At 46.7% G+C, this 20,907-nt stretch overlaps 2 protein-coding genes across 4 annotated transcripts in view; one reads left to right on the top strand and one right to left on the bottom strand.

Annotated features, from left to right (window-relative positions):
• Positions 1-1,296: 1,296 nt before the first annotated feature.
• On the bottom strand, positions 1,297-8,053 carry LOC125285375 (probable thiopurine S-methyltransferase). Of its 3 annotated transcripts, none has more exons than XM_048229793.1 (9): positions 7,906-8,053; positions 5,364-5,512; positions 5,035-5,127; positions 4,603-4,735; positions 2,608-2,660; positions 2,056-2,130; positions 1,881-1,966; positions 1,717-1,761; positions 1,297-1,591 (listed from the first exon to the last, which is right to left on the bottom strand). In XM_048229793.1, exons 2-9 carry the CDS (start codon positions 5,456-5,458, stop codon positions 1,473-1,475), a joined length of 699 nt encoding a protein of 232 aa, XP_048085750.1. In that variant the 5' UTR covers positions 5,459-5,512; positions 7,906-8,053; the 3' UTR covers positions 1,297-1,472. The 3 variants fall into 3 exon arrangements, with proteins under 3 accessions (XP_048085750.1, XP_048085749.1, XP_048085748.1); XM_048229792.1 differs by lacking the exon at positions 7,906-8,053 and adding an exon at positions 6,223-6,305; XM_048229791.1 differs by lacking the exon at positions 7,906-8,053 and adding an exon at positions 6,223-6,280 and having other exon boundaries at positions 5,364-5,586.
• A 5,455-nt stretch (positions 8,054-13,508) lies between these two features.
• Positions 13,509-20,907, top strand: part of ext1c (exostoses (multiple) 1c) — a 43,603-nt gene continuing 36,204 nt past the window's right edge. Inside the window, 1 exon segment of the mRNA XM_048230250.1 lies at positions 13,509-14,615. Within this exon segment, the coding sequence (XP_048086207.1) occupies positions 13,672-14,615 (944 nt within the window). The 5' untranslated portion in view covers positions 13,509-13,671.

Raw genomic sequence — 20,907 nt, 5'->3', positions numbered from 1 at the left:
CCTGTTTCAGACAAGAAGCTTCATCTAGAGTTCAGAGCATTCTCTGCAAACCTAAAACTTAACTTTTATATTTATGCCTTTAGAAATGACTCGGCAAGTCCTAATTATCTCCAATGTTCAGTTTTTTTAATTGACTGTCATTGCTAGTTTCAGTGGTTGTATTATCTATGCTTTGTTTTATCTACAGTATGACCTTGTAGCCTTACGTAAGGTAGGGATTGTCTATAAGCATGTATGTGGGCAATGAAAACATTAATGGCAAAGCTAATGAAGACATATCATTCAATGCACCTTTGCTATAAATGTTTGTCTATGCCTTCAGATAACTTCAATGAGTCTTTCCCGTTTCTAGTGTAGGTTAACCTAATGGATGCCATTTTGGTTTGATTGGAGAAAGGACACCAGCAGCTCACTATAAAGTTGGCTTGACAAAGATGAGCAGAGAAGACATTGACGGATGTCAGAAATGTAGGCTGGCTGGCATACCATGCATTAACTAATATTTGTGAACACAAATATCACAGTTGTGATATGTCGTGTCGTGTTTTTGATGTATCATGATAGTAGATGACAGAGCCAGGTAAAGGTGATCAATAATGTTCTTTTTATGCTCTTCGAGAGGAACTGTGGTGATCCCAACGTCTGCATTTTGCCTATTTCTAAGAAAGGCTTTCACTCAAGTGTGGTGTGGCAGGAGCATAAGTAGGCTAACTCTCCAGCAGACCTTTTCTCCCTCCTCTTTTTCCTCACTGTTACTTTATAGTTACTTTATACTTTACTTTATATGTAAATTATAGCTTAAGTTCAAAGTGACACAGACTTGCATTGTTGTTGATCAACCCCAGGTCTGGTGAAGGCCCAGATTTGAACATATGCAGTTCCAGCTTGTTTCTCTTGTCAGGGCCCTCCTGGCCCTGCACTGTGCCAGTTGATTAGAAAATATTGGTATCACTGAGTTACTTGTTCTGACTGTGTGATTGCCACAGTGCCAAAGCCTGTTCATGGTTACATTTGAGGCTTTTTGTCTATTTAACTACTTTTAAATTTTTAGATCCATACAAAAATGTACACTTACAAAAATTGCCATTTGAACGTGTCAAGCAAGTTGATTTGTTATTGCTCGATGGTGTTTTATGCCCCCAACGCAACCCCCGCACCTAATCCTAAACCTAACCCCAACCTTAACCCATGCCTAACCCATGCCTAACCCTAGTGCCTTCCAGGCAGCGTGCTCTGATACGCAATTCACATATCTTATTAACTTAAACTTAATGATTTGAGATAATAACAACCTTATGCATAAAAAACCTGCTTTGTTTATTGTCAAATCAATGAAGAAAATTACATCAGTAACATCAATCAAAAAGAACACAGATTATGTCACACATACTCTGATAAGAGGATCACTCATTTTAGCAGCATTTTTGCTTTCCTAAAACCATTCTTTAAACCCACTCAGTCTCCATTCAGGCCTAATTAGCCTTCAGAGTCAGCAGATGCACTTTCTCTGTGAGGTAGTCCAAACCCCAATCCTTGTGGCGATCCATGAAAGCATCCTCTGATTGCAGGAATGCAATATCACAGGTTTTACCTGCAATTAAATTAGCATGACAATACAACTGATGACAATACTAATGTAAAATTATACTAAACATTTGTGAGGCATTACATTGTCATAACATGAAGGAGACACGTGTAATCAACTGTGACACTTACCAAAGAGATTTTTAACATCTTCATCAGAAACTAAAAATGGAGGACCTGCATGACATAAATTCTGTTTTTAACTTTCAGAGCAATAACCTTCACCCCCCACTCATTTCATCAATTTTATCTGAACCGATGTATTCAAACAGTAGGCTAAATATGTTTGCTCTTACCTTTGTATAACTCTGGGTTATACAACAATGTGTCCAGGAGATACCTGCAGTTCTTGTCCATTAGGGATAGGATGAGAGTAGCATACCTATAAAAACAATCATAACATTATAAACAATTCAGTCCTGTGAGGCATTTTGGTGATTTAGCTCTGAAGTTTATGAGAAAGGGGCTCACTTTTCTCTGTCACAGGGGTTAATGGCCACCAGGGAACCTCTGTCCCAGATTCCCCCAAACTGCCCTACAACATTGCTGCAAAAGTGATAAGAACATCAGTAGGACGTTGTCTGTTATTACAACTTTTTCAAATACAGACAGATTATTTTTTCCGCAGCAAAACACGCTCTGCAGCAAAAAATATAAAACATACAGACACCCAAATATTCACTGTAAGTCCCAAAGCAGTACATTGAAAACTGAAATTCCTTTTTTATCCCAGGCTAGGCTTGATCATAAGCTCATTCATATTGACACATAAAAGTTATACACTAAATATGCCACAAAAAGGGTGCTACAATTGAGATTAACCTACAATTGTGAAATTTTGTGTGCTTATTCTTGGTCCCATATATACTCACATTTCCTATACTGCATGTGCCTTTTTTGTCAGATAGTTGAACAGTTCAACCATTTCCCTTTAGAGGCCACTTCATCCACAACTGCTTGGAACCCATTAATCGCCATCTGCAGCTATATTTCATTTCTAAGTAGGAATTGTGTCTGTTATACCTGGAAAACTTGTAGAGGTCACACTGGTACAGAGAGATCTTTCCATTGGAACTCTGCAAAGAAAATTAGATGTGTTTTTTTGCATATTCGTCTTTAGCTCTAGAATCTTGATATAGATCACATTTAGAGTATGTGGGTCTCTCAAGAGACACCAGTTTGTCAGCTGAGCCAGAATGGGACCTAGGCTGAGTTATTTTATCCTTTTCAAATTCTTTCACACAAATGGCATTTGAGGGCGTTTTTGGGCGGTAACCAGGCGGTAACCATGTACGCCATGCTGTTGAAGGTGCAAACAAACGCTGAATCACCATTGAAAAAGCACAGTTTTTATAGCCATCCATGTGTGTTCACTTCTGGCTCCTTGGCTATGAATTTGGTAATTATAGCGGGCTATTTGACGTCTTAAGAACACTAAACATATCAGAGGTGTCAAATGTTGAGTTACTCCAGTCTACATTGTTATGATGTTAATCACTCCTATGATGTAATGCTATTGTCTATCGAAAGTAAAATGACTGTTTTGAAATAAACTAGAGATGCACCGATATGGAATTTTAGGGCAGATAACGATAACCGATATTTATTGGTTTGTTGTGGCCGATACCGATACGATAACCGATAATATTACTCTTGAAAAAAAATTGTGAAAAGTGATTTGGGGAAAGCATTTAATAAGCATAATTTTATTGCAGTAATTTTACCTACCACCAAATGATGGACAGAACTCATAATAGTCCTCAATAGTACGGCAGTCAACAACATAACAGTAGCCTAGCCCTACAGTATGTGTGGCTCCTTTAAGTGAACCTGACGTCAGTGAATTGCGAGTGAGTGGCTAGAGAGTTTGAATCGTTTTCATTTAGGACTAAACGCTCATAAACGGCTCAGCTTGGAATAAGCTACAGTATAGCGACCAAATCAGAGTTTGTGAGGGAAACTTAGGTTTAGTTTCAACTGCGGGTAACTGAATAAAGCTGCAACTCCTTAGACTGTATCTTATGTCCGTCTACTCTGTTGCGCACAACCTGCTGCAGCAGAAATGAAAGGAGTTAGCCCCGAAGGTTTTAATAACTTATGATGACCTGTCTGGAACTGAAGCACGAATGGTGGATATTTCTAGGTAATAATACAAAACCCAAGCTAAAGTAATGCAAATATAATACTAGAAACACAACTTAGAACTGGGCCTACTTATGTACTCGTCCCACTAACGAGTTTGTTTATTTGTTTCCCCGACCAGCGCGGTAAAGTGCAAACACACCAGCACAAGACGGTGAAGCACCCGATTTGGTTCTCCCGGAATTCCTGTTTCCTTTACGCCACTGTTTTGAAGTTCTTGCGTTGTTGCTAGGTTACCGTGCGTATTCACAGTTCTGTATAGCGTTTTCCGTGTTTTCAGCTACGGTAACCGACTAGAGCTACCGTGTAAAGACCAAAGACTTAGAGGGGAAACATGAATTGCATGGGGAACCAAATCGGGTGCTTCACCGGATCTAGATAGGGCTGAGCTCCGCTCTGTTAAGGTTAAATGGCGGATCATTCACGAGAGGATTTTGAGATGCACAGATTCCCAAATGAACGCATATCCACAGATTTTGTTAGAGTGGTGAAATACATTCACACCGCTGACATTATATTGAGGAAAAAGTATAGCCTACAAAGCTCAAGTAGCTCAGTGTAGCCAGACGGACCTTACGTAGGCCTAAATTAGGACTTTAAAAAATATCGGCGCAAATTATCGGCCTGATATTGTTTGCACCTCCAAGTGGTCTGTGACATATGTTTGTGTGAAAGAATAAAAATCAGTGTTTCAATCATGCAAGAAATCAAACATTCAAAGTATGATCTAGATCAGTAAACTGAACGTACAATGCTCAAATAAAGAATGCAATGCAAACATAACTTATTTCATAGTTAAAAGGATACGGTATATTTCATTAAAAGGGTGTAGTTTCACTGTTGTGGAGTAAACTATAAGTGTGTAAAATGGTGTACCTTGAACACCTTTGCTCCTGGTATGGCTGGGACAGACTCTTCACTGTAGGTCAACTTGTGCTCTTCAAAGAACTGCTTAATAGCCTTTTCGGATATCTCTACCCCTACCACGGAATGGCCCTTATCCGCTAGCCTGCATGAAGGATACATCCACAGAGTGTAGCAGTTAAAATCTTCCAGAATAATAAAAAATGCACAATAATTTCAAAGAATGTCAGAATCAATATGGTTTTATGACCACTTTTACTTGAAACACCACCTGATGCCAGTCTTCATCCATCTGTAAGTCACTTTGGACAAAAGTGTCTAATAAATACAATAACCATAACCATATCTATCCTAGCATTGTTTTAAATTGACTAAAGGTGAGGTTGTAAAGCTTCAAAGCTTCTTAACTTTTCATAACACCAGGTAATAAAACTACAGACAAACCATTTCATGTCAACAGCTTTCCCACAGAGAGGAAAAAAGAACCGCACTTCATTTCGCCCACACAGCACCTTGTCAAGGTTGTTTTCAAGCAGCCTGTCAGACAATGAAAAAGAGTGACATTGCGTAAACATATAGGCAAACACACTGCCGTACCTTGTTTATGTAAAGTGAACAGGAATGAACAAAACAGTAGTGCTAAAGGTGAGTAAAAATGTTTTAGCCACAACTCTAATAAATCTAGACCATGATGTTTCTGTAATACTGCAGTTAATCATCCAAAAGCAATTATGTCGGGCCTGATAATTCCACTATTTTAAAGGATTGTGTACTTGTGAACTTGGGGCTGGTGGAAGCCAGTCCTGCCCGTCTGCCAACGGTCCTCCCACTCTGACAATGCCATCACCCTATTTGCCTGAGCTGCCATCCTGAACCAGCCCAACCAACGCAGGAAAGCCGAGACTCCTCGCTTTGATGCTCACTGTTGAAAATTAACGAAAAGTCTTGTGACTCATTCACAAATGTATGTCATCTTATCCTGGCAGGTTGTGAAGACTGTGGAAATAAATAAGAGTGAAACACACACTGGGCAAGCTATCGCCTAATAATATCACAATGCCGAAACCATTCAAAATGAGTGAAAATAACTTTCCCAGATTCAGAGTAGCATTTAGAGCATTTCCTGACAGGTTTCTGTCAATGCAAAAACCTATGCCCTACAATGCAAATATTCAGACACATTCAAGGTTATACCGTCAAATTAACTTTTAACAAAAATAAGATACCTATAGCTTCATCATAGCCTATAGATAAACCGTCATCAGTCGACCCACGCCACACTTTTGGACACTGATTTACAGGATAGTCACATCAAGTTCACGATGAACACGTGAGTTAGGAGCGAGTCCATTGTGCCTATGCAATGGCATAGCAGGTCGGTTACATCATTGTACATACATTGACTGGCAGAACAGTGGCCTAGCCTACTTTGTCAGAAATAACAATTCAAACTCGTACATTAATTACACGTGAAGTTGATATAATGTTGCCGTCCATAACATGCCATTCATTCATCCGCATTCTAAACTTCACTGAACGTTAAATGTTTGGCTGGCTGATGACTGCACACAGAACTATGGTCAACTATGGACACAACAATTACAAGAAAATGTTTGTTGTCTATTAGCTTACCTTACTAGCTGTGCAAATGCTTTCATACATTCAGCTGTTGATGTTTTGCTATTTCTCTAACAGGAAGTCGCTGTAAGGGGAGGAGTTCCCGTTTTGTCAGCCTCTTGTGTAACAGAGGTTTTATTTTTGATACACAGGAGGGCGCTAGTGTATCAGGGAACACCTGTTACACACTCCACACACCCTGATGGGACATTAGGTCCATTATAAATGGAGTAATTCCTTTGATATCTCTATGCCAGTTTATCCTCTTTTCATGAGCTATCTGTTTTTATATTTGGTTTGGTAAACATCATGGAATAAACGAATAATGAGACTTTGTCAATGCACAAATAGCCTTATGGACTTGTCCTCTGTTATTAATCACTAGCCAACACCTTAATTTCATGTAGGCTATATAGGCCTTTATGTGGCGTTTTTATGAAGTTCTATAGACGTTTTCTGTAATTTTATCATTGATTAGGCTGCCTAATTTGTGTTCAGTGCAAATTAATCTGCCTTGGGTCTTTTGAAAAAGTAAAAGAGGCCATCTCATATCTAGAGATCAACATTTGCAGCACTCTAAGAGATTAAAAAAATGATGGCCTAGGCCCAATTCATAACTTGCACTAATTAATGTATGCGAAGTATGCGACTTTCAAACATAGTAGAGATGTTGTTCCCAGATGAACGGCCCATACAAGACATTTTGCGTACGGAAAAGGGAACATTATTTAAATCAATGTAATATACTATTGATGCTATAGCCTAGGATTTGCAGTTGCTCTGTAGGCCTACTTTAGGCTACTTTATAGGTCTAAATCGTAGGCTGTTTCTGTAGACCTGTCGTGTCTGTAGAGTATTCTGTATGATCTCGCTCTCCTTTCTGAACAGTAAAGTCAGCTTACAAAAATACTCAATTGCGGTGCTCCGTTTTGGTTCACTTCGAAGTCGAGCGCCATACGTGTAATTCAGTGGCCCAGAAGCTCCAGATGTCGTTCAGCACCGCTGTCCAGATGTGCATGTTTACTTTAAATACAGCTCTATCATCTATGGAGGCACCTCAAAGCTCAGCTAACCAATCAGAGATGCCGGGGGCGGGTCGTACGGAATGTTGTGGATGAGAAAATGGACAATTTACCTCAGATAATACGGCGCAAATGGACACAGTGTGTATGGGTGCGTGTATCCCAGCCCACTTGAGCAGGATAAGGCTCCAATATGACCACGCCGGAGCTTGACAGCGGATTCGCATTGAAGTAGCCTGCCGGCACGGGCAATCTTGCTGTGGAGAGCGCTCAGACCACTGAACGATCCCAGGGTGAGGTGGAACTGTCTACCGTTAATCGTATTGTATTCCGCTCCTGGCACATTATGTAGTCTATTCGATCCAGTGGGAAGTGAATGATCAGCATTTGGAGTGCAAACCTTTACCATTTTTACGTTTTAAAGCGCATAGGCTATAGCCATTATAAGTATATCTATAGAGCAGGGTGGCCAAGGGCACCGCGACCATTGTTCATTATCCATATTTCATATACTAGCATGCTCACTGTATTGCTCCACACACTCGGCACTGACTGTGTTGCTAGGAGGCAAAACCGAATAACGAGGACGGGAGGAAGTACCTCAATAAGACTATCGTCTCATTATTCATCTATTTATCACATAATCAATTATGCACCTTCATCAGTGTCAGAATACCTTAGCTTGAATGGGCTAGACGCGAGGAAAAGACTGGAGATCCATATGTCACATGTTTCATGATGTGTTCGGCAACTATGGCTTGTCCGATCAACACATCACTGACCAGGAAGATCTAGCTGGGAGTACCAAAAGTCGTGCCGCAGGTAACGGATACTGTGTCTGCGACAGCTTGCCTATGATGAGACATGGGGTCGGGAATGAGCAAAAAGGGGGTGTAGAGAGGGGAAAGAGGAGTGGAGGAGGGGACAGTCGCGGTGACTGTGATTATTTTTATGTACGCTCCTGGTGCGTATGCTTGCGCGTGTCAGTCGTGTAACTCAATCATGTTGTGTAGCTCGTAAACTGAGGAGACCGTCAGCACCAAGCTTTTACGTTTAAGACGATCAGGCACATCGCACTTCGCTCGTGGTGACTCAAGAAGGGGCGAGCGTTTTAGTCGCAGTCCGTCCAGTTTGAAGGCTACTTTCATAGGGACGGGGCGCCTAAAGACAGAAGTGATGTGATATTTCTGTGTTTTTGTGTCCTCAAACCGTGGATAATAAAGTGGACAAGAAGCTCTAACGCATCAAGGATGCGGTACCTGGTTGACATTCTGGAGGAGCACTGTTTAGGTAATTAACAGGTTTGACACTCACTGTATTCGTATGACTATTTCAGCACTGGTTTGATGGAAGGGAGATTGTCAGAAAGACTTCCGACCTATGTTAATGTTATAACTAGAGGCGATTACATAAGAGTATATAGTTTATGTGCAGACTGAAAATTTGACGTAGGTTGTCAAAGAATTTCTTCAGCTTTCACATGGAGACATAATTAATTAGACCTCTGCTTTTCAAGTAGCAGGATTGACCCCATATTAAGTCATCACCTCTGTATCTTGCATTAGGCAGAAGACTGGTTTAAATGTTCCCTGTTTTGCTTAAATTGCTTACAACTGAGCAACAATTCTCAGCCAGCCTCTATTTGCAGGAATAGAATAGTTTAATTGTGAAATCAAACAATAGTATGACAAGACATCACATCACCGAATGAAAAGACGAGGGAGCTGGATGGTTGACATGAAGCCTCCAAAATCTGGATGACACTGTGTCTGGAACTGTAACCCATTGTATGGTGACAACCTACAGTAATCCATGACCTGCAGGCGACTGGGGGGGGGGGGAGGGTGGCACAAGCCACCTGACTGCTTCTACCTCGAATCGCACCAGACAGTGTATTCTGAGCATGCAGACTGCTGTTTTCCTCTGTGCCTCAGCAGTACTGAATGGAAATCAGCTGTCAGACAGCCTGGCATAGAACAGAGCTCTAGTGATGTCTTTACATTTCGGTGTGTGATATCTAGGCTATCCAAAGCCAGACGGTCCTGTACAGTCAGTGGACTCAGAAGTGTCTGCCTTGCCTGCCCTGAGATGCTGCTATACTCAGCAACACAAAGCAGAGTCCACAGGCCAGCCCATTCTCCTCTTCTCGATAATTAGCCCTTGTGGCGTCTACGAGCTGCAAAGAGTTGAGACATAATTAATCAAGCAGAGTGGTAATTATTGCTGGTTGTGAAATTAAATTGGGAGAATAGTGCTGCACAGAGAGAGTGACGAGGGATGACGGGGCCACTGAAGGTAAACATGTTATTAACTACATCCGACCATTTCGGTTTGTACAAGCTGGGGCTTCGAGGATATTAGCCCAGGCTTGAGCTTTTCTTTTAAAATGGCAAGGATGTTGTCGTTCGGCATTGTTCTGCCTCTCCTGCTGCCTAGCCACATGGAATGTAGCAAGTCATGGAGTGTGTTTTGTTTTTTAATTTTGTTTTATTTATGTATGTGTTGTTTTCTACCCTTCGTTCACCCATGACAACCAACAACCACTAGTTACCAGCCCTGCCCTCTCAGATGTTTACCCAGAAACACGTCCAAAGAGTCAGCATCGGTGCCACTGCATGTGCCAACGGACCACAGCCTGGTCTTTGGTCACCCCCTCCTCCCCGCCACAGAGACAGGGCACAATGGGCTGACACGGGCTTGCTTGCCGTTCCCGGGGCCCATAATGACAGAGTTCCGCGTTTAATTTTAGGCAAGCTGGGCCTGCTGCTCTGGCCACAAGATTTGTTTTTTTTTTTGTTTTTCACTGAAAAAAACGGTCTGATCTGCGATGTTGTCCTCACTCCCTCTGTCTATCTTTGTCTCTCTCTTATCGTCGTATTCGAGTGGTGGTGGCTTACTGGAAACAGAAAACAAAGGTGGGTTAGATAATGCATACAGCCAGTGCACCTGATCTGTGATTTTTTTTGGCCGTTTCGGGGGAAAGGAAAAGACTAGGATTGGGAGAGAGACCCATCCAGATCTGCCGACCACTGAAGTGTGCTGCTCGGCCGGACAGGGAGGACGTGGAATTTTCCAGAAACGGCTGCTGCTTTTTTGCACGGTGTGCTGTTTGTCTGTATTGATTACGTCTGACATGCCAGAGGGCCTCCGAGTAGGACCCAAGAGGTTGTCAAATACCCTGGCTGAACGAATCACTGGAGAGCGTGTCATATGACCCCACAGTTGTGGTTAATATGGATCAGAAGAAAGGAGGAAAAAAGATAGAGAGAAATAAGTATGTCATTGTTACTGTAATGGTTTTTGCAGCAGATGTAACGATAGCATAACATGCCTTCTTGGCAGCAGGCAGTTCTCTCAATGTCTTGGGAGAGGAGGAGAAAGAGGAGGAGGAGGAGGAGGAGGTGCGATGATCCCGGCTGCCCAGCTGTCCTCCGTCCTGCATGTGTAACAACAACCCCGAGGCCCACAGGCGTTAGACGTGAGGAGAGCTCGTCCTGGAGAACAACTGTTCTCTCCAAGACCGCTGTCTCCCCCATACCCCCACCAACCCCCACCCGTCTCCTCTCCCACCTGTCCCTGGTCTGCAAATGCACCTTTGAAAGCAGGAGGACGTCCACAGCGTGTGGCCCTGTTTTCAAAGGACGACCCCACCCCAACTGGAGGGCCCATAGATGTGGGTCGTCCATTGAAGTCTAAATTCACCTCCAAAACAAACAGGCATCGAATGGGGCCAACGAGAGGCCCAGGTTGACACCCAGGCCCTTGCAGTGCAGCGTGTAGCGCATGTGTGTGGGGGTTTCGACTATCAATTTCCTATCAGCTTACTGTCACATGCTGCATACCTCCCTTGCGTCACCCCCTTGCTTTCCCAGGTAGCTGGGTGCTGACGCCTACACAGATCAGTGCCAGCTCCTTGCCCCCCCCCCTCCTGCATCCAAAGTCCACTTCTGGTCAGTCAGCGGTGGTGGTCCGGGCCCACATGTTGCCTGGGGGCAAAGAGATAACATTAGCAGAAGTAGGGGCGGGTGGCCGTCCTCTCCGTAAAACAAATAAATCCCCATCCCCAAACGTTGGTGCCCTTTAGGCAAGTGCCTGTATGACATATACACTGCCTGCGGCTGTGTTCCAGCAGCAGCAGCAGCTGACGGCTACCTGTCTCCCGTCCAGGGCCTCTTAGTCCCCGGGCCTGTAGCAGACATCGATCCCTGTCAGAGCGCTGTGCGGCTGGCCGGCAGGCAGGCAGGCAGGGCCCGGCTCTCCGCTGCCTCGCCACCACCACCTCTCGCTTCTCTCTCCAGCACGGCTCCAGGGACCCTCAAGCCCAGACATGCCCAGCATTTGCATTATCCCATGTTTATTAAAGCACCTAGGCACTGCAAGAATGGAGCAGAGGGACGGAGAGGGGGTGGGAGTGGTATGCTGAGAGATAGATGGAGAAAGAAAGAGGAAGAGGAAGATAGAGAAAACTGATTCCATTACCCACTGCAGGGGGCCATAGCAGGTTTCTGCTTTGTTATAAATTGTGTGTGTGTGTGTGTGTGTGGGGTGGAGTGGGGGGGGGGTTGTGCTGCTCATCTAAAGTCCGATCGATTCCTGAGGAAAATTGAGATTAACTTCACCTGAGAGGCACAGTGCAGCGCAAAGAAATAAAAGAAGGAAAATCAATGCATTAACTGAGGGAAGACATGAATTATTGATGAAGGCTATGTAATGGAATCCCACACGTCTGTTTTCCGACAAATTTGTGCGCTTGCCACAGAGCATGGACAGAGGTGCTAGAGGCCAACACCCTGATTCCTCTGATTACATACACACACACACACACACACAAATGCATCAAATTATTTTTTTGCGAATGTCCATCATTTTGGGGTAATTTAAATCATATGGAGTGAAGAAGTGTTTATTAGTTGCCTAGGTAGGGTGAGACAGAGAAGAAAGAGGAGGGTGATGTTGAGAGCAAGGGAGGGCAGGTGTCTGAAAGCTGCCTTTGTATGTCGATAGGCAGTAGAAACACTGACTTTGTCTGAGAGGTACAAACTCTATACACACACGCACGCTTTAAAACCTGAGAAAAAAGCAAACAAAACAAGGCAAACAAAAAAGGTCCTGTGCCCTCTCAGATCAACGGGTGCTGGCCAGCCATAAAGTGAGAGCTGGGTTTGTTTCTCCTCCACTGACTTCAGGTCAGTTTCTGGACTGAAAAAAATATGAAAAGACAACCGGCCTATATTTCCCGCTCATTGCCACCCACCAGCAGTAGATTTGGCCCAGGCCACTGTAGCTTGATGGGTGGTGATGGTATCTCTACCAGGCTCATGTTTAGCATGTGTAGCCCCAGCTCTGAGCCAGAGAAGCAAGCGGCCATCAGCCCGTCGACCACACAGGGCAACCAGATGAACACGTCTGACCGAATTTTGTTTTGCCTGTAGGATTTTACTTGTACATGCACATGCATGCATATACACACACACACACACACACACACACACACACACACACACACACACACACTACCCTCTTGTTGTGGAAAAATATGGTTTGCTTGCTGCACATGTTTCATGTGGGATACACGGCCCTCTCTCTCAAGTGTGTGTGTGTATGTTTGTCAGTTCAGTGCTTTAGGATGATTGCACTGGTATGTGTCGGCTTCGCCTGTTTGTGTGCCGGGCCTCACTGCACATATGGGTTTGTTGTGTTTGGATAATGAGGGCTTGTGGGCAAAGGCAAATTAGACCGTGTGGAGAGCAGTGCACACAGTCCTGTCTGCCGGACGGCCCGGCTATGCTGTGGGCTGCTGAGCAGGCAACGGGCCGTCTGCCGAACCTGGTGGTGTTTGCTCATGCGTTTGTTTACTTCTTCTCTCTCTCTCTTTCTCTCTCTTTCTTTCTTTCTTTCTCTCCGCTGTCCGTTTCTCTCTTTGCGGTCTTGCTCTCAGGGAGGTGAGGAAGCCACGCCTAGCCATGAGGGACTCGGAGAGACGGAGGGAGAGATCTTCGCCCGTCGTGGTCGACATTTCCAGTGCCAGGCAGCGGAGGAGAAGCTCACTCGTGTGGCAAAGACGAGCGGCCACAGGCCTCTGAGCGAATTTCAAGAGAAGGAGGGAGAAAGAAAGAGAGTGAGAGAAAGAGAAATAAAGAAGCCCTTAAGCATTCGTGCTCTCCAATGGGCAGCTGGACCCACCCGGGCTCGAGAGCCATGTCCGAACTGCTGTCTCCTGGATTTTCCTGGCCCATGATCTTCCACTAAAACACCCCCTCCCTCCCCCTTGAACCCCCACCCCCCCCCCCAGAACCTCCCTAACCAACTCATTCTCCCCTTCCCCCGTGAGGCCAAGTGCTGAGGGGCAGCGAGAGAACGAGTGACAGAGAACGAGAAACTGGGAGATAGAAAAAGCGAGGGAGTGAGTGAGAGAGAGACGGAGAGAGCGCGAGAGAGACCCATGCAGGCGCGAAAGAAGTATGTGCTGCTGGCCCTGTGCGCATGCTGCTGGCTGCTGCTCTTCTACTGGGGCGGGGTGCAGTCGCGCCTGCTGCGCCTGCTAAACCCGCGCGCGGGCGACGAGCCCCCCAGGCCCTGGCCCGAGTGGGTGGACCGGGCCCTGCTGCCAGGCTACGCGGCCCTGGAGGAGCTCCAGGCGTCCGGAGGGTCCGGCGACTCCCCCCGGCAGCGTCGGCAGGCTTGGGCGGGCATTTACCGGGACAGCCGCTGCCGCATGGACACCTGCTTTGACTTCTCACGGTGTCGGGCACCGCTACGGGGAAGGCCCGCGTCTATGTAATTGCCGGAGCGTCGGGCGAGCTGCGTCTCGAGCTACCGCAAGATCCTGGCATCGGTGACCGAGTCGCGCTACTACACGGCGGACCCGCGCGAGGCCTGCCTGTTCGTGCTGGGCATCGACACGCTGGACCGCGACCAGCTCTCTGCGCAGTTCGTGCCCAACGTGGACGAGCGCATCCGCGGCTACCCGCTGTGGAACGACGGGCGCAACCACCTGGTCTTCAACCTGTACTCGGGCACATGGCCCAACTACACGGAGGACCTGGGCTTCCGTGTGGGCCAGGCCATCCTGGCCAAGGCCAGCCTGAACTCGGAGCACTTCCGTCCGGGCTTCGACGTCTCCATCCCGCTCTTCTCGCGTGACCACCCGCAGAAGGGCGGCGAGCGCGGCTGGCTCCTCAGGAACTCGGTGCCGCCAAGGAGGAAGTACCTGCTCATGTTCAAGGGCAAGCGCTACCTCACGGGCATCGGCTCGGACACGCGCAACGCGCTCCACCACATCCACAACGGCAAGGACATCATCTCGCTCACCACCTGTCGCCACGGCAAAGACTGGGAGAAGCACAAAGATGCACGCTGTGACCACGACAACCAAGAGTACGAGAGGTAAAGCTATACTTTTACTTTTTATTGACTTCCACTGCTGGGTTGTTATTATATTGCGTTTACAATTACAACCCATTTAGTGCACTCAAAAATCAGGTTCGCTTCAAGAGCGTGCATTTGAACTGGCTCAGATTCACGTTGTTTACTTTCGGGCGTTTCGTTGTGTGCCGTCAGCTGTCACCATGTCTACAACAGTGGGAGTTGTTTACTCTACTGTGTGCTGTTGTCTGCTGGCTGTTGGGTGGTAGCGGTGAGGTGGGGAGCGGCAAGGTGGGGGGCGGCCGCTCACCGAGCGGTGTTTGCGCTTCTGTAATGGCGTAGCCTCATGTTTTCACACACCGTGCGCACGGTCATCGGGGGTAAACATCGCGCCGCTTGCTCTCTAATCAGGGTGTGGACGTGTAGACACAGGGAGCAGGGCAAACAAAAACACCTTCCCACTTCAGAAGCACCATCAATGCTGCTCCCTGGTGGGGGGCTGGGGGGCAACACCCAGCCATTGTCAGCCTGGACAAACAGCACTGCGCTCAGGTGCGTCCATTTATCGGATGGAGTGGCTCGCTCTTTTTGATAACAGCAAACGCTGCAGGAGCCGACAAGAAGATAGCCATTACGCGCTAAAGCTGAAGAGGTGCTACTCACGGTGTGAATGGGCCCCAGTGGAGCCGTGTGTACTGCAGAGAAGACGTACAAGCTGCAATGGAATGGAGTGAATGAGAGAGGGAAGTGGGGGAGGAGGAAGAGAGAAAGAGAGAGGGAGGGAGAGTTGGAGATAGAAAAAACTGAAGGGGAAAACGGTTAATCACTGACAGGAGGGGGGGCGAGGGTTGATGTCTCTGTAAGGGGTGAAGTGTGGCAAAGTGTGTGTGGTTTGTGTGTGTGTGTGTGTGTGTGTGTGTTTTGTGAGAGGGGTTGAGCAGCGAGCCACGGTCCGAGCGGCAGCCTGCAGGCCCTGTTTGCTTTGGGCCGGCCGCTGTGCGGGTCTCTGGGCCCTGGCCTCCGTGTATGAATGAGTTCATTTATTCCATACAGACAGATGGGGGTCTCAGGCAAGAAGGGGGGAAGGCAGCGGTGGCAGTGGGGGAGTACGGCCCCGTGTGTGTGTGTGTGTGTGTGTGTGTGTGTGTGTGTGTGTGTGTGCGTGCGTGCGTGCGTGCCTATGTGCATGTGTATGTGTGCGTGCATGTATGTATGAATGTGTGTGTGTGTACTGTATGTATGTGTGTGTGTGTGTGTGTGTGCATGGGAGGATGGGTGGGGTGTGTGTGGGCAGGAGCTGGAGGAGAGAGCAGGGTAGGGGATGAGGGAGAGGAAGGGTGTGTGGTGTGTGTGTGTGTGTGTGTGTGTGTGTGTGTGTGTGTGTGTGTGTGTGTGTGTGTGGGTTGGGGGGCAAGCTGTCGTCATGTAGAAGGGGAAAAAATAAACGTTTATGAAATAAGTTTTTCTCTCTCTGCCTCCCTCTCCCTTTTTTTACCCTCACTCTTTCTCCTTTTGCTCTCTGCAATGTAAAAGGATCCTTCTCCCACTGTGGGTTTCATGCAGGAAGGGGATTTCACTCTCATTTCGCGCCTCCTCTCTCCCTCGCTGTGTGTGTGTGTGTGTGTGTGTGTGTGTGTGTGTGTGTGTGTGTGTATATCTATATGTATATATGTGTGCATTTTCCTGTGGGTGTATGTGGGTTGGTACATTTTTATGGATGGTTCCCTGTTGTCTAGTGATGTGGCATCGTCGGTGTGAGACAGGTGTGAAATATGAGGCCAAACCGCGACACGCCAGCAACTCCTCACTAATGGAGCTTTGAGGAAATAGAGCTGCCATTCTCTCTCTCTCTCTCTCTCTCTCTCTCTCTCACTCCATCTCTCTCTCTCTACCTCTCTCTGTCTATCACTCTTCTTCTCTTCCTTCTGTCATTCTCTCTTGTGTTGGTCCCCGAGGCGGGAGGAGGCGGCTGGTTCTTAGGAGGTGCTCCCAGGTTAATGACAAGTAGCATCTGCTTCTGCAGATTAACCCTACAGTACCTCACTGCACCCAGTCAAAGAAAGACACAGAGAGAGAGAGATAGAGAAGAGGGGGAAGACAGACAGAGAGAGAGAGAGAGAGAGAGAGAGGGAAAGAGGGGGGGGCAACCTAATGGCCTACTTTCCGTCACTTAAGCAGATCCTTTCTTAAAAAGCGGTAAAACCTGCATTGTGCGGCAAATGCAAATGAGGAGCTGTGTGAAAGCAAATCAGAGGAAATAGGGCAAGTACTGTCAGGATGGACACACACATGAATATTTTCTCTCTCTCTCTCTCTCTTTAAGTCTGCCTGTCTCTCTTTCTCTCTCTCAATCTTCATTTGCAACATACTCACATATGCATACACAAAAACTCAAAATAATGAATTGAAGAGATTGCACTTTTGCACTTTCTGAGTTTTCACTGGACTAGATAGTATGTGCGTATGCAGGACTGGAGAGAGAGAGAGAGAGAGAGAAAGAAAGAGAAAGTGTGTGTGTGTGTGTGTGTGTGGTGAGTTGTGAGGAGGGGTGTAATGGTAAAACGCTGTACCTTTCTCACTCGCTTACATGGCTATCATAACAATGACCTTGCCATGTGGAAGACTTCCGAAGAGCACCGCTATTATCCATGAGCTGAAAAAGCCATTCTGGGAAGCCCGGGCAAAAACCCGATGAAAGGGTTGGAAATAGCCCCTCGGTGCGGCTTGAGATTCCGCACACCGACAAATAAATGAATAAGGAATACTCGAAAATGGAATGTTATGATTGGAATGACAGAAATATGTCTTCCACGTCCCATGCCAAAGATACATCATTTAAACAAGGGCTGGATAAGTATAGCCTATATCCTGAGATGCCTCAATAAGGAGCTTAATACCCGGGAACAGTAGTGGGCTGTTGGTCCAGTAACCAGCAAGGGTAGCTTCCCTTCCGTTCACTGACCTTTTTATGAAAGCTCTCTGTTTGCTCCTGCATGTGTGGGTTTATGCATGTGTGTGTGTGTGTGTGTGTGTGTGTGTGTGTGTGTGTGTTGTGTGTCAGAAAAGAGAGAGTGTGTGTGTGTGTATCTGTGTGTGTGTGTGTGTGTGTGTGTGTGTGTGTGTGTGTGTGTGTGTGTGTATGTGTGTGTGTGTGTCAGTGAATGAGTGAGTTGCGATATTGGCATGCCCCAATGAGAAATGCTACACCCCACTGTAATTAGGGGGATGTGAAATTGTACCCCTGGAGAGAATGTGGTGTGTGTGGCTCCTGCTCAGTCCAAACAACTCTGTTTGTCTCACAGTTAAAAATAAGAGAGAGGGAGGAAAAGAGGGAGAGAAAGAGAGAAAGAATTGCTCCCTTGTCATCTATCTTCCACTCTTTCTTTTTTGCGCATGATTCTGTTATTCCCAAACTTTCCTTGCTCCCTCATTCAGCCAATTCCTGCACACACACACACACACACACACGCACGCACGCACGCACGCACGCATGCACACACACATATGCACATGCACACACACACACACACACACACACACACACACACACACACACACACACACACATACATACTCACGCTTTTGACCTCCTTTTTCACCCTCTCTCCTTCATATCTCAAAGCCAACCTTACCACAGGGGGTAAACAGATTGACAGCCACACATATACACAGACACAGACACACACACACACACACACACACACACACACACACACACACACTAGGATATACACACGCACACTAATTCACATAGACTTCATCACAGGCTTCATGCATATTAATTTACTCAAGCATGTATGACCACACACTTCTTAGCAGTCACGCTCACACTCACTCACACTCATACTTCTTTAAGCTTAAACTTAGAGACTCACACACACACACACACACACACACACACATGGAGCCACATTCTCACCACACTTCACACGCTGGCAGAGAGGCACGCGAAAGGTTTGTAGAGGAAAGGTCTCGCCCTCTATCAGACAAGATTCCTTGTACTGTAATCCAAATCCAAGTCAGTGAGGAGGGCTCACTGGATCCTGCCGCTCTATGGCGCCCCCTATAGCACCTCCTGTGAGAGTGGCCCAGCCAAGAGGCAGCCTGACAAGACACCCAACTCGTGTCAACACAAAGACCGGAGGAATGTTCTGGAAAATACAACAAGCCTGGGTTCACGAAGAAGTCTCGGATTGTGGGTCAGGCCGGGCCATGACTCTGAGTCCCAAACAAAGGGAGAAACTCCACAGTAAGGAAAACCCCTTAGCTGTGATCCAACCAATGTGTGCTGACGTGAGTCCACCATAGATACATCCCTCCCTGATCGCATGGAGTCTGCTACAGTAGATACAGAAGCGTCAGAATAATAAAGAACAATACTGAAGGAGAAAAATATTTTAAGAAGTCTCGACAGGATTTCCTGATGTTCAGGTTTTTGGACAGAGAGAGAGAGAGCGAGAGCGTAAATCAAGAAGAGCCATTATTATTACGCTGGAACAGAGCGCTCAGTGAAGACTGGAGGAGAGGACAGTCTGTCTAATCTGAAAGTCAAATGTAATATGCACCACAATTAGCATTTTATTTCAAAAAGAGAGGGAAAAAAGGCAAATGACCAAGTCATGACCTTCAGATTTGTTTTGTGAGAGAAGACGGAGGGAAAAAGAAGTGTTTACGAGGAGTAGTAGGCAGTAGCACAGGCTAACTAGGACGGGATAATGTAAACTATAAGCAGTGCAAATGCGAAGTCGTGTTCGTTTTGGAAAATATGAAAAATTAAAATTATGACTTACAAATGCGCTTGTTAAGAAGGGAGGGGGAGATGTGTTTAGCCAGGCAGTGTAGGCATTAACGCAGAGGCTAATTTGCCTGGATGTGTGTGTGGGATAATTCATTTTGAGTAGGGCGGCCGGTTAGCTCGTTAGCTCATTAGCTGAGCGATGAGAACTCTGACCTTGACCATTGTGGTAGCAAGCAGAGAAATTCCCAATCAGGTTTTCTCTTTTTTTTTCAGGCTTGAGATGAACGTTTTTTGCCAGGGGGCGCGAGGGCGAGTGTGTGTGTGTGTGTGTGTGTGTGTGTGTGTGTGTGTGTGTGTGTGTGTGTGTGTGTGTGTGTGTGTGGTGTGGGGTGTGTGGGGGATTGAATGATGCCGTTTTAGCCGAATAGCATGGTTATCCCTCACTAATGGGGCGCATTCAGAGCCATAATCGGGAGGCTTTTAATCCGTGCCTCCACGATGGAGGACCTTTGTGGGCGAAGCCTCTGGCATCCTTCGGACCCTTTGTCCCTCTCAACTGGAGCGTAAACTCTTTCACGGCGTGCGAGTGTGAGCGCTCCTGTGTGCGATGATGTTTTAAGAAGACGTGAATCTCGCTTTGTCCCCCCCCCCATCCACTGCCCCCTCCATCCACTGTCCTCTTTGCCCTCCCCTACTCTCTCTGGTCTTTTGTTTTGGACAGAATAATCCGCCATCATTTCCCCCCATCGCTCCTCTTAATTAAAAATCCAACACCTCACCCTGGTAGGACACTGTCATGCCTCAGGCTTCATGCCCCAGGCTGCAGTATCAGCGGGTGTGCTGGTGTTTGTGAGTGTGTGCTGTGTGTGTGTGTGTGTATGTGTGTGTGTGTGTGTGTGCGAGGGGGTTGGGGGGGTGCGTTAAACACAAGCGATGCAGCGTGCCCCAGTTAAGCCTGTCTACGCAGGCCAAATGAGGAATGCGTTGGGCATCATAAATTAGTCATGAGTTCAGCTGGTGAACTTTTATTTAACGAAACCTGCCGCCTGCCTCCGCCACCACCCGCACCACCACCACCAGCACCACCTCCACCTCCACCACCTCCACTCCTGTTTCATTTCGCACTGGTCCCCAGTGTCTGTCTCCCTCGCCTCTCTCTCTCCCGCCTGCCGCGTGATGATGAATGGGGGCCCGAGCCAGCGCCTGTCCACTGAGGGATCTCCCGGGATCGGTTGCTGTCGAGATGCTCTGGTCGGCGCTGCGTGCCGCTTCCTCAACACACCGCTCTGCCAAGAATCCGTCCGGAGCCTCAGGTGTTCAGGCCCGTCCTCCTTAATCTAACAGAGCTGTCTCCCCTACACTGCAGACCTGTTTCCCAGGACCTCCTGGTTACATTCATTTCTATGGTGCTCGCCTTTGTTTCCTTTTGTTTTGTATTCTTCCAAAAGAAAAGAAGAACTATTCAAAGGTCCTGATCCAGTTGAGTGTTGGAAAACACTCTAAGTCTAAGGCAATATAGCCAACAAAAGACAGCTATGTCAGACAGAGAGCACTGGGGTAATGTTAATGGGTTTT

This window comes from Alosa alosa, chromosome 20 (assembly GCF_017589495.1).
Source record: "Alosa alosa isolate M-15738 ecotype Scorff River chromosome 20, AALO_Geno_1.1, whole genome shotgun sequence".
Lineage (NCBI taxonomy): Eukaryota > Metazoa > Chordata > Actinopteri > Clupeiformes > Clupeidae > Alosa > Alosa alosa.
Note: the sequence above shows the minus strand (reverse complement) of the source record. Positions and strands in the feature narration are given on the sequence as shown.

Coding starts and splice junctions, on each gene's coding strand:
- LOC125285375 (XM_048229793.1), bottom strand. CDS start 5,458: ATGGCAGCTCAGGCAAATAGGGTGATGGCATTGTCAGAGTGGGAGGAC. Junction 5,128..5,363: donor CACCAGCCCCAAGTTCACAA/GTACACAATCCT, acceptor ATTGTCTGACAG/GCTGCTTGAAAACAACCTTG. Junction 2,661..4,602: donor CAGGAGCAAAGGTGTTCAAG/GTACACCATTTT, acceptor TTTTCTTTGCAG/AGTTCCAATGGAAAGATCTC.